The sequence below is a fragment of the Anser cygnoides genome, chromosome 1, assembly GCF_040182565.1.
Source record: "Anser cygnoides isolate HZ-2024a breed goose chromosome 1, Taihu_goose_T2T_genome, whole genome shotgun sequence".
Classification (NCBI taxonomy): domain Eukaryota; kingdom Metazoa; phylum Chordata; class Aves; order Anseriformes; family Anatidae; genus Anser; species Anser cygnoides.
Window position 1 is genome coordinate 33,644,351 of NC_089873.1, and position 16,124 is coordinate 33,660,474.

The following is a 16,124-nucleotide window of genomic DNA, read 5'->3' on the forward strand; positions in this document are numbered from 1 at the left end:
TCAGAATGTGTTTTTACTAACTAGCTTGATTTGTTGTCATCTCACTCATGCAAAGCAGATGTGTCCATTGCCTTTTTGTGTCTGTATTAAAAATACATAGCTGTATACTGATCTCCCAAACCAGAAGCACTGTTTCCCTCTTCCTATGCAACAGATGGAAGGAAGTTTGATAGTATACTATTTTACTATCCTCTTGCTGTATATTTGGCTTATACTTTTAATTCCAGGCTTTGCATTTAATTTCCTTACTTTACTGGAGAGTATATTGAAAGAAATTGAGGAAACACTATCAATAAAGATTGTTTATTAAACTACACAAAAGCTAAAAATCAACTCATTCAGTAAGCAGCTTCAGTTCTGGGTCAGTGTAGAAGTAAATACTAGTCAACTATATTTCAAGCCTTTTTTTTCTGTTCTGTTTTTTTTTTTTTTTTTCCAGAAACTCTGTATATTTGATAGCTTTGGAACCCTGGTGTTTGCAGTATTTATGGGAATATGGGGTAAGTCAATTTCAACAACAGTGGTTTGTCATCTAATTTTGGCCAAGCCTACAGCATCAGCCAAGAAAATGTAGATAAATTTACAACTACTTCATTTTCTAACACTCAGCAATTCACCAGTAGGTAGTTCAGCAAAAGATATATATGTTCACAATACCTCTTTTTAGCATCACAAGAAAACAACAAATTGTAGAACTTAAATATTGGTCTTCTGAGTCTGTTTTGTTTGGTTTGACTTGGAGAACAGTCTGAGAGAAGTGATTAGATGTTCATCCAGCAGGAGCCACATGCTTAAGTACATCTGGCAAAGGAGCTGTTTTTCTCCAAAGAGACTTGGAGCTGCCTATGCCTATTAAACTGCTCCGAAAAATAGTCTTTTATTGTATTTCCCAGACATTTTCCTCCTGTCTTCATTTAAGAAACTGATTTTGTAAAAATGTAGTAGTTGCAAGCACTAGAGATACCTTTTATCTGAGAAAATGTATCTGAAACCAGGATATCTCCTGCGAGTGAAACCACTTGGTACTGCATTTAAGGGATTAGGCAAGGTTTATTTTCACATACTGGGTTTTGTTTGTTCATATCAGCAACCTTGTTAACTGCCTTTTATTGCACTGTCTTATCCAGAAATTGCCAAAGTAAGTTAATGTTATGTGTGTATATGTTAGGTGTGTGTTTTCTTTGTAAAACACATTATATCTTTATTTTCTTATGATGACCTAACATTCTTTAAAATAGCTACATCTTTAAATAATTTTAAAATGAAAGGTATCACTTCAAGAAGATTTCTTTCAAAATACATGTAAAAATCAACTTTCACCTAAATTTAAAAAAAAAAAAAGAACTAAAATGTAATCTTCTGTCTATTGTGATCTTCTTCTGTCATCTGAGTAGTTAATTTATTTGTAATTTGTTTTTTAATTAAAAATTGTATTTCCTGTTTTGAAGAATAGCTCCAAGAGTAATAATTGCAAAGCTAAGCTGCTTGGTTATAGTGATGGCTGCAAGGTCTATTAGTATTCTCATCCCAAGTCCACTGTACAAAGAGGTGAATTGTATTACAGTAATTTGGTCAAAATTGTACTGAATCCAAATGACCCAGGGTCCTGGTGCAATTCCAGCTGTAATTTCCATTGCTCTAATACTTTTGTAGACCTCCTGGTCCAAAATAATTAAAAGACTATTAGATTTTGAGATATATTATTGCATCATTAACACCAATACACTTTTTAAGAAGTTGATTATTTTTTTTTTTTTGTATAATCCCTTCAAAGATGTTAAAGCACCATAAAACATCAGGGAATTTGGCCTCAGGAATTAACCCCCTGTACATTAAAGCTCTGGATGAGCGCTTCTGACAGCTCTCCCATGATAGCTCGAGCAGGTTGGCAAAGCTCCTGAACAAGGAGCAGCTTCCACTTCACTTGCTGCCATCACTGGAGACCCTTCCTGAGTGAGATCAGTTACACAAACATGTGTTCTCCAAAATAGCGATTCAAAATAAAAGAAAAAGCATCAAATACAGCAGCAGCTCCTTCCCTGTTCAGAAAGATGCAACTTGGCTACTGGGGTACTTTGGCCAGTAGAAGGTGTTTTTGTACTGGGGCTGTGGGAGCTGCCCCTGTGTTATGAGCCCTCCTTTTGCTGTTACCACAGGTGGGGGCCCTGCACCCCTGCCCTCCCCAGCAGCAGCTGGATTTACAGCTGGAGCAAATCAGGGCAGCACGAAGTTTCCTGTGAGTGGGCTGGAGCCCCAGCTGGCACTCATAAGTTCCTGTAAGAAGCTCTGCTTGCTCTGCAGGCAGAGGCAGACGTGACCTTCTGGCCAACTGCTTGGAGCAGTCTTTGTGCTTGTAAGCATGAGGTAGCAGAGAAATCCTTGTGAAAGAGGCTCCTGAGTAATCAGGGTGGGAGGATTTCCTGAGGTTTGGCCTGTATGCAGATGGCAAGGTCATCTCGCAGCTCAGCCCGTGGAGGTTACTGATTTTTAAATGCTTCAGTCTGGGATTTATTGACCACACCTGATTTTCGAATCGACCTTTAATGTTCGGACATGTAACTGCATGCCATCGATGTTTCATCATTCGGGATGAGGTGCCAAACTTTTGGAAAAAGAAACAACAATAAAAAAATTAGGGGTTAATTACTCCCAGATAATGGGAGAAATGAGAGAAGTGGTGAAGGGATGCTCACTCCTCCTGGAGGCAGTGCTGCAGAGCCATTAAATCTGAGGATGTGCTGTTGTCAGTAGTAAAGCATCCCCTTGCTCTGGGGAGCATTGCCCTGACACCCATGTCCTGAGCCTCCAGCCTTCTCAGCCGGGTCTGTCATTGCCACTGATGCCAGGCCTGTCTGTATCACATCTCAGGCTGAGATAATGAGTTTGGCTGGACTGATGTCTTTTGAGCACCGCTTAGGCATCTGTGTACCTGATCCCCCTAGTGCTTGCAGCCCCATCTGTGTATCCGATCCCCTTAGTGCTTCCAGCCCCAGGAGCACAGTCCAGGGAAACTCCTGCCCCAGCCCAAAGGGTTTCAAAGCTCCATGCCATGCAAAAAGATCTGCAGCTGCCTCAGATTCATGCTAGCAGAGGAAGAAAGTTGTGTTTAAGCAGTTTTGCCTGAGCTAGCATCATTGGTTCACATGGTCTGTGAGCTGATCATTTGTCCACACAAAAATTGCAGATTGAACAAATACAAGCTTTTACCTGTGGCAATTTTTGGCATACTGAGGTTTTCTTTTTGAGAAATCCAGCACTCTCCAGCATTTTGTCTTCATCTATCCAAACAGCTTGCTTTCTTATGTATCCCACAATAAACCTTTTCAAAAATAGTCAGTAATATGAAATCCAAAGTGTTTATATTTTAGCTTTAGGCAGAAAGAAAATAAATGTATGTGAGTTCTTTAGCATGTGCTTGCAACAGCACTTGTCCCAGGTTTCTCTTATTAGAGTACCTAAACATCCAAAGCAGTAATTCCATAAAGAAGCAGGTCCAGTTATTTTCTCCCCCACAGGTACTTGGCACCATCATGCCAGTCAATAAGGGTTTTACTCCATGTCTGTGGAAAATTGTATGGAAAACTGAGCCACATGTTATAGCCCAGAGGTTCAGTGTCCAGCAACCACATGATATTGCTCTCTTTGTTTGTCTCCTGGACAGTTACTTTGTTTTTGGAGTTTTGGAAGCGAAGGCAGGCTGAACTGGAGTATGAATGGGACACGGTTGAGTATTTGGAGCAAGAAGAACAAGTGCGCCCCGAATATGAAGCTCAATGTACTCATGTGGTAATGAATGAAATCACACAGGTAAGGAATAATTTGGTAACCGGTCACAGCTACTGCAATAGGCATGTTTTGAGAGTGTGCTATGAAAATGATGAATCTGGACTGGAGCTGTATAAGGTGATTCAGGGAGAGCTGATAAGCTGGCCTGAGAATAGTGAGCTTATAAATTCCAGATGTGTGGAAAGGAATTAGTACCTGACTCTAGGCACCTTGTAGGTGCTTGTTGGAGGAGCTACTGAGGCTCCTGTGTCATTAATGAAGAGAAGTAGGCGTTGTACCTAGCTTAGGAGACTAAGTCTACCTTATTAAATGCCCAAATCAAAGATTCTGTGCTGCTGCAAGAGACCAAGATCACAGAGCACTTGCTATCTTTAACTAAGAATACATCAGGAAAAAGGGTGAAATGGAGCAAAGGATGTTACACTATGTATAAAGACAAGACTTACTTTTTTTAACCAAAAATATTTCTGTTTGAAACATGTATAAATAGTTATTGTTGCCAAGTGCATGTGGATGCAACTACAATTAATAACAGTAAACTCACGAGGACAAGGGTAATCCTCAATTCAATGAAGTAGGATTCATATCTATGAGGATCTTAGTTTAAATCTCTATTTATTATACATTTTGAGTAGCTTCAACTTCTGTAGCTCACTCCAGCTCAGCTTCACTTTTTATTGTTCTCTGTCAATATATTACTCTGGTATTTATCAGATCATTTGCATTGCTTTCACATTCCATCCATATTACACTAATGTTTATTAGACAGCACTTGAAAAGTTTCAAAATTAACTGGCACAGTTGAAACTATCCAATATAGCTCTTCTTTTTATATCTTGTACTACAAAAAAAAAAAAATTATTCTATTTAAAAGCTTATAAACCTATGCCACTTTTAATATATAAAGTCTTAGCTAGAAAGTTCCTTTCAGACAATTCAAAGAGTGATGAATATGTTAAAAGATAATGGTTTTGCTCTTCAGAGATCCTATAGAGACTCAGTGATTTTTCACACCACCACATTGAAGTAGACATTTTCCCTTTGAGAAATATAAAGATCGAGAACCAAAATTTTAGTGCATGCTAATTTCAGCCCATGAAGTTTGAAAGCCAATGGTGTGGATACCATGGCCAGCCAAGAATGATGGGTCCATTCAAAAGGACTATGCAGCCAGGCATAGCTGAAGTCAGTACGAGCTGAGCACACACAGCCACTGTGGAAGTCATTTTTATCTTAGAATGGACAGTAAAAAGAGACACCTGTAATCAGATAGGACTTTTGAAATCATGAATAAATGTGGGTTCCATGGATAACAAAGCAGGAAAGAAAAAAAAGGCAGGGATTTCTTTTCTTTTTTTCTACCCTCAGTATCACAAAGGGCTAATTAGAGTAAAAAAGAAGATACGAAGAAAAGATCGGGTGCATCCTTGATCTGTTTCTGAATCTTTTACAGCAAGAAGAACATGTGCCATACACTGCCTGTGGGAAGTGCATACGTATGACTTTCTGTGCAAGTGCAGTCTTCTTCTGGGTAAAGTTCTTTTATTCTTTCACCTCATGAATTCGCTTCTTCAGTAAATGTCTTAAAAAAAAAAAAAAACCTTAACCGGAACAAAAGGTATCAAAAGAATAGGATCAGCTGGATTTCCATCTGATGCATAAGACAAGACCATAAAGTATGGACCCACATGGACAAGGTAGTTTTAGTCACCGTTAGAATACAGTCAATAGAAAATATGTATCAAAATATCCCACAGCTGTAGCTTGTGAATGTGGTCCATTGTTTTTTCCCTCATTACTTTACGATAAATGTCTTTACTTTTGTGGGGGAAGTAGTGGCAAGGGGTTTTTTTATATGCTGTCCTCCCTGCCGGTGTCCGTCCTACTTGCTCCAGCCATTTGGTTCAGTATTGTGTCTCACAGCACTGAACCTCTTTCAGGTTTTTTGTTTCACTTAGAAGAGCAAAGCTGGGAGCTCTTTAATCTTCCAGAGCTGCTGCTTTAATTAAAACCAAAACTTGAAAGAAATCCAGTCACCCATGAAACAATAGATAACACGGTGAGCATGTCCAGAGAAGCTGTTGCCTTGAAAAGCTCAGTGTTTTAGCATGCTGCTTGTTCTCCTCACCTGTAGCACAAGCAGCAGCTGGGAAAGAACTCGTCCTAGATAACACAAGACAGGGCAGCACCAAGGCAGTGGTGGCTGGCAGCCTGGGGGAGCCTCAGTTAACACAACTGAAACACAAAGAGAAGAAGACTGGCTTGCTGTTGGGTTTAAATAAACTTCAGGACTTCAGACTGAAAGGAAGAGATTTGATCTACTTTTGTCATTGTGTTACTGTACTCTCTTATTATGTGCTGGGAGTGTGGAAGTAGGCAAATTTATGGCATTTTGCAGCAAGGATAGTAAGTAAAAGATTCCCAGCTCCTAGGATCTTAATCTGAATGAGAACTAGCAAGAAAGAGAAGCAGAAAGAAAAGAGATGGCAAGTAATATGGGGTGTCTGGATTACAACTCTTGCATGTCACATCACTTGGCTTAAAATGTGTCTGTTTCTTCAACGGGTCTGTAGTCTGCAATATTATCAGGTGTAAGAGCATCTACAGCCCCCTCCATGGTCAGGGCAGACCTAGCACATTTGCCGTCCTGCTAGCACATTTGCAGTCCTGACAATTGCCTGGTGTCAAGAGAGGGAGGTTTCTTCCTAACTCCTGGAGCCATCGCATGCCTCGAGGCATTAGATTTGATTACGCATCTCATTATCTTAGCTCACATGGCAACAAGGCTTGTTATTAGTCATAAAACAGACCATCTCTTTTTGTTACTGCAGATTGACTGTGATACATGAAAAATGCTTCTTTTATGGATTCTAGATTTATTGCCTTCTATTTTATTTGAGACTCCTCTTGCACTCATCTTGTGTGATGGAATAAAAGGCACACAATCACTTTCTTTTGCCTATTGTAAAATGCATTTCAAACTAACTTTTCCCCAAAGCCAGTGGTTCAACATTAACATATTTCTTACATTCTCTTGGCAGATTCTTTTGATTATTGCTTCAGTTATTGGAATCATTGTCTACAGGCTCTCCGTTTTCCTGGTGTTTTCTGCCACATTGTCACGGCACATTAATGGCACACAAGCAATCCACAAGTACCTGACTCCACAGACAGCCACCTCAGTAACTGCTTCACTCATCAGCTTTGTAGTCATTATGGTTCTCAACATCATCTATGAAAAAGTAGCAATCCTGATTACTGACTTCGGTATGTCTCTTCTATGCCTCAGATTGAAATTTTGGCTTAAATAACAAGCAAAAAGAACATTTATATCTAAAGGAAGAATGCCAGTGAATGAATACCTCTACCACGTATTTCAGAATTTTCCCACCAAATTATACAATGCCATACAGAATTTTTCAAATACAGATTTTTCTCAGTATCAAAGGAATATGATATTCTGCTCTTTGCCTGAAAACTCCTTGTATAGCCAGCATGGAAGATGAAAGATGCTTGTAAAACAGACAAAGCAAAGAAAATTACTATAATAACCAAGCTTTATGAAAACAGATCAGTAACGCATAACACATTCGATTACATTAGCTTTTGTTTATGAGGAGAATAGCTATTTTCTTGTAAATAAATGAAATAGGGTCACTGTTCCAAAGCTAGATACTATTCCCTTGTTATTAAATAGATAAACAGTAACAAATATTATTATTCTTTATATCCAGGCCATCAGCATTAAAGTAGCTATTTACTTCAGATGTGTGTGGTGTTTTAATATAGTTTCATTTAATACTGTTTCATCAGTTCAAAGTGTTACACTTGCATCTCTCCCAAGTGTGCTGGATTTGGAAGAGTCTTTTCCTGAGTTATTAGTATTTTTGCTTGCTCTTTTTCTTTATCATCAGAGAACAAATTCTTTCCTTTTTACAACACATATAGTTTTAGAATTAGCATAATAGGTACGGTATACATAGGAATTATATACAATCTAATTCATAATGCTCTCAGTCATATTAAGGAATACAAGGCACACACATACTTTTCCAGCTGGGCTCCAAAGCAGCTTGTAGGTAACTTGTAGGTTGGGCTTTTTTTTTTTTTTTAATTATTTGTTGTGGTTTTTTAATTGCAGAGCTTCCAAGGACACAAACCGATTATGAAAACAGTCTGACCACAAAGATGTTCTTGTTCCAGTTTGTCAACTACTATTCTTCGTGCTTCTACATAGCCTTCTTTAAGGGTAAATTCGTAGGTCACCCTGGAAATCCTGTCTATTGGCTAGGAAAGTATCGCAATGAAGAGGTAAGAATATATCCTACTGCTTGCTTTTAAAAACAAGAGCCATTAGTCCAGGTATTCTTCTGCACTTTGGGTTGTATAATGTGTTAGTACGTATTTAACATGAGGGTTCAAAAAGTGACTGCTTCCCAAGCCACTTGCCTCCTTAGTATAAATGAAAATGATGCAAGACCAGCTGGGCTTAGAAATGTATTATATGTACCCAGAGAAGCTCATTTTCCTCTGGTCCAACTATCTGTAAATCAGCACACAGGGGAACAGGAGCACATGCAGGAACATCAGTAGATGCACTCCTGTTCTGATCCTCACCTCATGACAGTGCAGTACAAAGCTGCATGGCTTCACCTGGTATTTCATGCTTTTAGTAGTGTCCTGTCAACCTATCACATGTGATCATATTTGGCCTGCAATCGGCTCTTGTATTAATTGCTGGAAAGGTTTGCCTAAATAGTCTTCCTGTATAGCTTAAAGAAATGTTATCACAATAAACCAGGAATTCATTATTTTAAATGCTTCATTCATGCCTGAAAAGTTTCCCAACTTCTTTTTTTTTTTTCATGTTTCTCCCAACCTTTAGTGTGATCCAGGTGGATGTCTCCTTGAACTCACAACTCAGCTTGCCATCATAGTAGGAGGTAAAGCAATCTGGAACAACATTCAAGAAGTGCTTCTTCCGTAAGTTCAAACTATTAAGGAATCTGCTCTTTCATATTTGAAAGATGCTGCTTTTACTTGACGTGTTCGGGCATTTGGCCACTAAATTTGAAGTGAGCATATTGTATTCTGAAAGAACAAGACTAGTCTTTTGGGGCCTTTTTAGACAGTTTGGATATTTTCGCTCTGGTAGTTTTGAGCTCCTGTCTCTGTCATTTTGACTGATTTTAGTTCTAATCAGAAGTGTTTCCCTTGTCTGCAGATCAGATTTAACGTGTTTCAGGCTGGATACTTAAAAATGAGGCAACAGAAGTGCTGAAAATATTGAACTAAGTACTGTTGCTTAATATTGAATGGAATGACCGGTTATACATTTAAAAATTATGCATACTTTACTAATTTAACTCATTTAGTTTTATGGTTAGTTTTGAATTTCATAGTCCATAAATATTCTCTTTTAGAGTCGCAGATCTTTGGAAGGTCATGTTTAATGTAAACAAGAAGCAAAGATGCAAAGATCTTCTCTAGATGAAGATACTATCCAGGGCTCTGTTCCAGCTCCCAGGACTTGCTGTTTATTTTATGCTGATCAGTGACTATTTATATCACTTGGAGTAGGGAACTCCCAGTTTGCTTATGCCCTCCTGAATGCCATAAACACCAGACCACAACATCATATTCCCTCTGGTTGCAGTTCTTCCAAGCCCTTTTGCTGCACAGCAAAGGGACTTCAAAGCATATCATAAATACTGTGTAGGGTTGAGACTAGGGTACTTTGCTGAGTTATGGTTCCTCCATACCCAAATGCTCTGTATATGCTTATATTTTTTTGATTGTAGTCTATTGACTACTGAAAATGCCTACATCCGGTTCACCAGTTTTCTTAAATTTGCATGTAAGCCTTTCAGTTACAAATATCAATCCCAGAGAAAGTGACGGAGCAGCTAATCCAGGCACAAGAAAGTCATCGGGAGTAGCCTTTGACACTGTCACCTGTAAGATCCTCACAGACAAACTGTTGATGTATGGGATGAACAGACAGTGAGGTGGATCACGTCTAACTAGAGGTCTACATTTAACTTCATTTTCTGCTACCCTGAATTTTTTGTGGTCATTCACTTGCACAACATAAGTATAAACCACTACAATTCTGATTTGTTACCCTTTTACATTGTGGTTACATATAACTACATTCAGGATAAGACAACAGAAAATTATACTCATGTTTGAAGGAAGTTTTCAGTAATTCAAGAAAGAATAACTGAAAATCACTGTTCAAAGCTATAACAGCACAAAAGCCTTTTTTTTTCCTTTTTTTCTCTTTTTTTGCATTTACTGAACTTTGTAGGCTATTTTACCAATTTTAGTGGTCTTTTTCCCTCTGACTGACAGTTGGGTTAAGAATCTAATTGGAAGATACTGTGCAGATGCTAGATCAGAAAAGATTGTTCCACGCTGGGAACACGACTACCACCTGCAGCCCATTGGAAAACTTGGATTGTTTTATGAGTATCTTGAAATGGGTAAGTACTCACTTAGTTCCAATTTTCTTATCTGTGCTGGATACAAATATGCTCTGAAGAAAATTTTCATGCAAGCAATGCTTAATACGTTTAAAGACACAGATGATATGAAGTTTTTAGAGAGCAAGTTTTGATTTGTCATTGTAGTTTGCAAGTTTTTATTAAGCAGCTATGGCTCAATTCGACTTATAGCTAAGAAACAGAGCAAGTGATTGTATAAGGAGGTGTACTGCTGCTCCTTTGCCCCATTCTCCAAGAAGCATGTCCAGAAGCCAGAACACTGCTGCATGCTAACAACATAGCAGCAGATTCCTGTATCGGCCTGCTGGGTCTTCAGTCGCTTACATGTTGCTGGCAGTACTCCGGTTTGTTTGCCACCATCCGTCGTGCAACAGAATTGCAGCACACTTGTCACAGCACCCAGACACCCATAACATCATTTGTTAGCACAGGCTGTGCAACACAGCACTGAGACACCTAGTCATTAGATTTCCAAGTCTACACGGTGAAGACATGGGAAAGTAATGGCTGTTTAAATTCCCCTGACAGTTCCTCTTGATGTGTTGTGAGTTTTAACATTTTCCTGTCCCCTCCACCTAGCAGGTTTTCCAGTACTATTGTGCTCATATATTCTCATGCACACGTTGGCTGAACATGAGAATCGCTAGGAACTCTGCTACTCTTTCTCACAGTTTGAGTAAATGAAGTATATATGCTCATATATGTTTATCTCCTGTAAATGAAAGCATCCGTGTTTGTGACCTCTCCCTTTGACAGTCATACAGTTTGGCTTTGTCACCCTGTTTGTGGCATCATTTCCCCTGGCTCCTCTTCTGGCTCTTTTTAACAACATGCTGGAAATCCGGCTGGATGCGTGGAAGCTGACGACCCAGTTCAGACGCATGGTGCCACAGAAGGCACAAGACATCGGCGCATGGCAGCCCATCATGCAAGGCATAGCCATTCTGGCCGTGGTGACCAACGTAAGTACGGTGCCAGCAGTTACCAAAGGTAAAATGCCTTCACTGCAAGTGTTACATCCAGATGTGGGAATGCCACGTGTATCCATGTGTGTCATGCCAAACTGGCTACAGGTGAAGCACATAAATGATCCCAAATGAATTACAAGCTTCAGAGTTTAGCTCCTGTGAATTAGGCTTTTAGTTACTTTTCAGATGTTTTGGAAATGTAGCTACTGTATAAAATATTAGGCCTAAATAAAAGAAATATTTAGAGTAGCTAAAACATTCATAAAAAAACATTACATATGAAGATGCACATCTTTCCTAAAATTATAGCACATAATAGGTACTTTTGGAGAGTCTACAACTAAATGCATTAATTTTGAAAAACAAAATGTTGGAGTTTAGCTAAGTTATGACTGATTGTTGTTTCCAACTGTTACAATTCTTATGGTCATGCCTTTGTAGTTGAGTTTGGCTTTGAGAAATTTTACACAGAAAGCAGCAATTCAGCTTCTTCTTGATGTATTTAAAAATATGATGTATGCTCAAAATTGCAGCACTTACTTTTTGAGATGGGAATGAATTTTCTGAGAATTTGCAAATGAATCCATTTTTTTATTTGCAGTTAAAATTAATTTTGATAAGAATTTCTTTAAAATATTTAGAAAACTAATTCTTCATGAATATGCTATTAACAATGAAATTCAGATATTTTAAAGTTCCCACATTGCTAATTCACAAAGATCTTGTACAGGAGGCTGCATTATGGGAAGAAAATAATCCAAATAACCCATTGGATTTTTCCACTCTGAGTTGTTGAATTATTTATTATTAAGGAGTAGCTAATATGTATTGTGTTTCTAAATTTCCACTGTTACCCTCAAAAGAGCAGTGACCACTCTTTTCCTCTGCCAGTAATTGTCCGTAGTTAGCAGCCTTTTCCAACAAGGCCACCATTTTCTACTCTTGCCACTGAGATTAAGGATTCATTCTGACACACCTAGAGATGGCCACTTCCCCCAGGACGTTCTCCTTGCAGTAACAGCACCTTATTGCGCTCACTAGGAGTTTCTGGAGAAACCAGTAGAGTCTGAAGATGGAGTTCGCCTCCACCTAAGCTGCCACAGGAGTCTCTGCCTGTTTTGAGGATGGTGGAATTTGGGTAAGAGGAAGGAGATGGAAATGAACGCTTTACCATAGATAGTTAGGTGATTCATTTCACGTAAAAGAGCAGGTACTCAGGTATTTGAAGACTTCCCAAAATGGCTATAGTTCCTTTCTAGAATTTTATCTCACACTACAGAAATTTAGTAGGTATTGTAAACATAAATAGGATGTAGAGTGGAGACTCAGGACAACATAGAAGCAGAGAAATAAACATGGAGAAGTGTTGGAAGTAAAAAAGAAAGGAAGGGAAAATGGAGGATTTACATGAGGTTGGAAAATTTACAAGAGAATCTGGGAGACAGACAACAAACCAGAGTATATGCTCCATTGGTTTCACACAGATCTACTGAGGCAAATCAAACATAAATCCAGCTGTTGTGTAGGCATGTGAAATACCCAAGGCCTACCAGTAAATTTGATGTTAAAATCTAAAATAAAAACGGTGCAACTTTGCTGACACATGTTCAGATTGATAGAAATGTCAGGTTATACCAGAGATACTTTGGGGCTCTTTTGTGTTAGTGCTTGTGTGAAAAAAAACATTGTAAATGACAGCTTTCCTGGCAAATTAGGGAGATTGTGTAAATTCCCAGAAGAAGCATAGTTGTAGTGATGTAGAGGCAAAGTTACTGGTGCATTAATGTCCTCTTTTGAACTACGCTGCTATAAAACTTGTAAAATAAAAGACTAAAGAAGTCTCTGCTGCCCTAAAAGAAAAACAACTATGTTATGCTATTGGATAAGCCAACTGTCTTTTCCTCATCAATCCACCTGGGGCTTGTAATACCACTATGAAATAAAAAGTTGGGTATACAACTTAAAATCATTCTAAAATATTGTAATGTGTACCTTAGTCATAGTCCTTATGATATTCAGGGTAGAGTTAAAGTTGCCTTGGTGACCTCATAGTGGCCCAGGTGTGTAGGCTTCTGTTAGGAACGTACACATGCCCCTGCTGCAGCTTCTGCAGAAAAGTGGCCCGACAATAGTTCTAGGTGTCTGTCACTACCCATTCACAGCCCGTCTGAGCCTAATTGGAGCTTTACAACTTTTTCACTCCAAATTCCCCCTTATGTGCTACACCCCTCAAGAGACATATCTGAAAACTCAAAGTCCTTGATGAGCAGAAGTGCATTTACAGCTCGGTTTTGCTCTTTGTCCTCCTTGCCTGGCACTCAATCCCAACGCGTATGTGGCAGCTAACAGTATGCATGCTTCTTTTCGTAACCCTGTTTGGAGATCTCATGTGTCAGATGCAGTTAATCTTAGTAGCAGTATAGTGCCTCGGCCACTGACATCAGGCAGGTTGGTAGCATCCAGAGGTGGCATGCTCAGAAGTCCCTGTTACAGGCACTGTAAGGAGCTCAAAGAGATCAGTATTTCTTTCGAGCGAAGTGTGGGCTATACAGCCAAATACTAGAAGCAGTTTTCTTCCTTTAAGTATGTTTTTTTCTTGTTTGACATCCAGGATGTAGTGTAGGCCATCAGTCTTGCCTGTGCCATCTCTTTGCCATCCCCATTTTTTCTTAGTACTGTTTCTTTTCTACGTGACTGTTACAGATTATTAGACTTGGGTATTGTATCATCGTCTCCTTCATGCATTGCCTTTGTAACACCTGTGAGTAGCCTGCAAGAAAGTTTTGCACAAAACTGTCTGTTTTGAGAGTTGCCACTCAGGCACTGGACTTGCTATTGCATGATATCAAAGCATCTGTTCTTGATTTGTAGACTGATTTTAATTAGCTACGGTATAAATGGAAAACTGTGCATGCTATAGCTTGGGAAGTAGAGAATGTGCTATTTGTTTGTAGTTCTCCAGTACAATACTCTACAATGCAGCCCATAATTCAGGAGGAAAAAAGCTTTTCCTTTGAGACGATGCCGTAGGATTAGCTTTCGTATTTCTGTCCATGTAGCACTCTGCAACACATCTGGAGATCATTCTGGGAGAGGGAGGAGAATGAGACAGGGCTCAGATTTATGGTGATGAGAGACCTGGAGCCTTGAAAAAAAAAAAAAAAACAGTAAGAGCAAACATTAAGTTATATAAATACTGTGTTCCGGAATCTTGTTGAATGATACATAGAAGCAGCATCAAACCCATTCAGTACAAACAGAAAAGGATGGGTTTTGCCTTATTGTTCAGTTGCTTTTAGTTCTTTCATGGTATGACTGGATGTAAATCTTACGAGATAATGAACAATAAGAAATTATATTTAACTAAAACTTTCTGTGCTTATACTTCAGTTAAAAACAATGTAATTTAGGTGTGAGGTCTTCTTCCTGAAACTGCAAGACACAGTAATATATATTTCTTGTCAGCCAAAACCACCTACACTGCATGTAAATATAAACAACACATAATTTTCACTTCATTGCACACTGCCATGTATTGCTTAAAAGCAGTTTTTAAAAGTGTATGCCACCTACATTTGATTCAAGTTAGAGCACAGTACAAAAAATCTTTTTAAAGTACTGGGCCTTGAGAAATTAAACTCTTTTCTTCCTCATCAGCCAAATTAACTTTCTCTCAACTGAACTAAATTACAACAATATTCTAGAGATGAAAAGGGAGATTTTGGACCACAGTCTCATGCTTAAGCCTTGTTTCCGCAACTTTTGCCTTAACTGCAGTTTTGCTTGGCAGGTGCCTCACAGTAGGCCAGCTGGCAAGGTAAGGCAGTAGGACAGCCCTGAGCATTTGGCTGTGGGGCTGTGGGAGGTGAGGCAGGTCCTGCACCCCGTCCAACTCCTTGCCCTACCTCTTCTTTTCCCCTTGCTGCTGTCTCCTGGCGCTGGCACAAACTCATGGTGAAGCAGATTGGGGGACGGATCCAGCCAGGATCCCCAGCCAGCCTGTGCCACACTTCACAGCTGCCCAAACACGGGGCGTGAGCGACCTGCTGGGGCAGAGGCAGGAGGGGTGGCAGCAGCTCTGGCTAGCACTGCCACCAGAGCACTCTCTGAGGAACGGTGGGAGAGCTGTCTGCAGGTATTTTCACCCTTTACCCTCTCCCCACCCCGCACTGATTCTCGCCATTCACATTGTCAGGTATTTTTGCCCCTGCCGTAGGACTGAAGACTGTTCCCCCAGCCACAGCACGCAAACATCACTAGCTCTCGGCGCTGGGCACGGCAGGCGCCTCTCATGCTGACTTGGCTGGGCAGCCTCATGCTCAGCTGCTGCTCTTGCCAGTGGAAAGTCTTCCTCACAGGGAAGCCTTTTCAACTTGCAATAGCGGAGGAGGATGTTGGATTAAAGATAGTTAACCTGCCCTCCAGAATAGGATGTTTTGGGAACTTCGTGAGTTTAGAAAAGACTTCCCACAACAAACCCACAGATCCCATTTCCTAACCGTTTTGTGCCTAGCAGACTGGGTAGGACAGGGACTCTCTTGGGAGCAAGATAAAAACAAATGGTCACGTCATATGTAAAACAGCACTGTGCAGCTGCTACTAAAAAAATGATCTTGGCACCAAGAGCAGTTTCCACATGTACTGACACTGAAACTTATGAGGCAACAACTGCCAAGACAAATTTGGACTGGCTGCCACCTCGAAAAGTGCAGGATGTTTCTAGGGTCAGAGATGGATCAGCTATATATGCAATTTAGTTCATTCTTTTAGTCAGTCCTCAGGCTTTCTGGGGAAATTTAATTTTGAAGTGCTGAAGGACTCCGCTGCGGTTTACTTAAGTTTCACCAGGCAGGATTTCTTGAAG

General features: G+C 39.7%; 1 protein-coding gene across 3 annotated transcripts in view; it reads left to right on the plus strand.

Annotated features, from left to right (window-relative positions):
• The window catches only part of ANO6 (anoctamin 6), a 73,990-nt gene that overhangs the window by 51,423 nt on the left and 6,443 nt on the right, over positions 1–16,124 (plus strand). For all 3 annotated transcript variants that reach the window (XM_048065899.2, XM_066992178.1, XM_066992186.1), the window contains 8 exons: positions 440–500; positions 3,662–3,807; positions 5,240–5,317; positions 6,828–7,053; positions 7,928–8,097; positions 8,672–8,769; positions 10,141–10,271; positions 11,049–11,254. In XM_048065899.2, the coding sequence (XP_047921856.1) occupies positions 440–500; positions 3,662–3,807; positions 5,240–5,317; positions 6,828–7,053; positions 7,928–8,097; positions 8,672–8,769; positions 10,141–10,271; positions 11,049–11,254 (1,116 nt within the window). The remainder of the gene's footprint in view (positions 1–439; positions 501–3,661; positions 3,808–5,239; positions 5,318–6,827; positions 7,054–7,927; positions 8,098–8,671; positions 8,770–10,140; positions 10,272–11,048; positions 11,255–16,124) is intronic.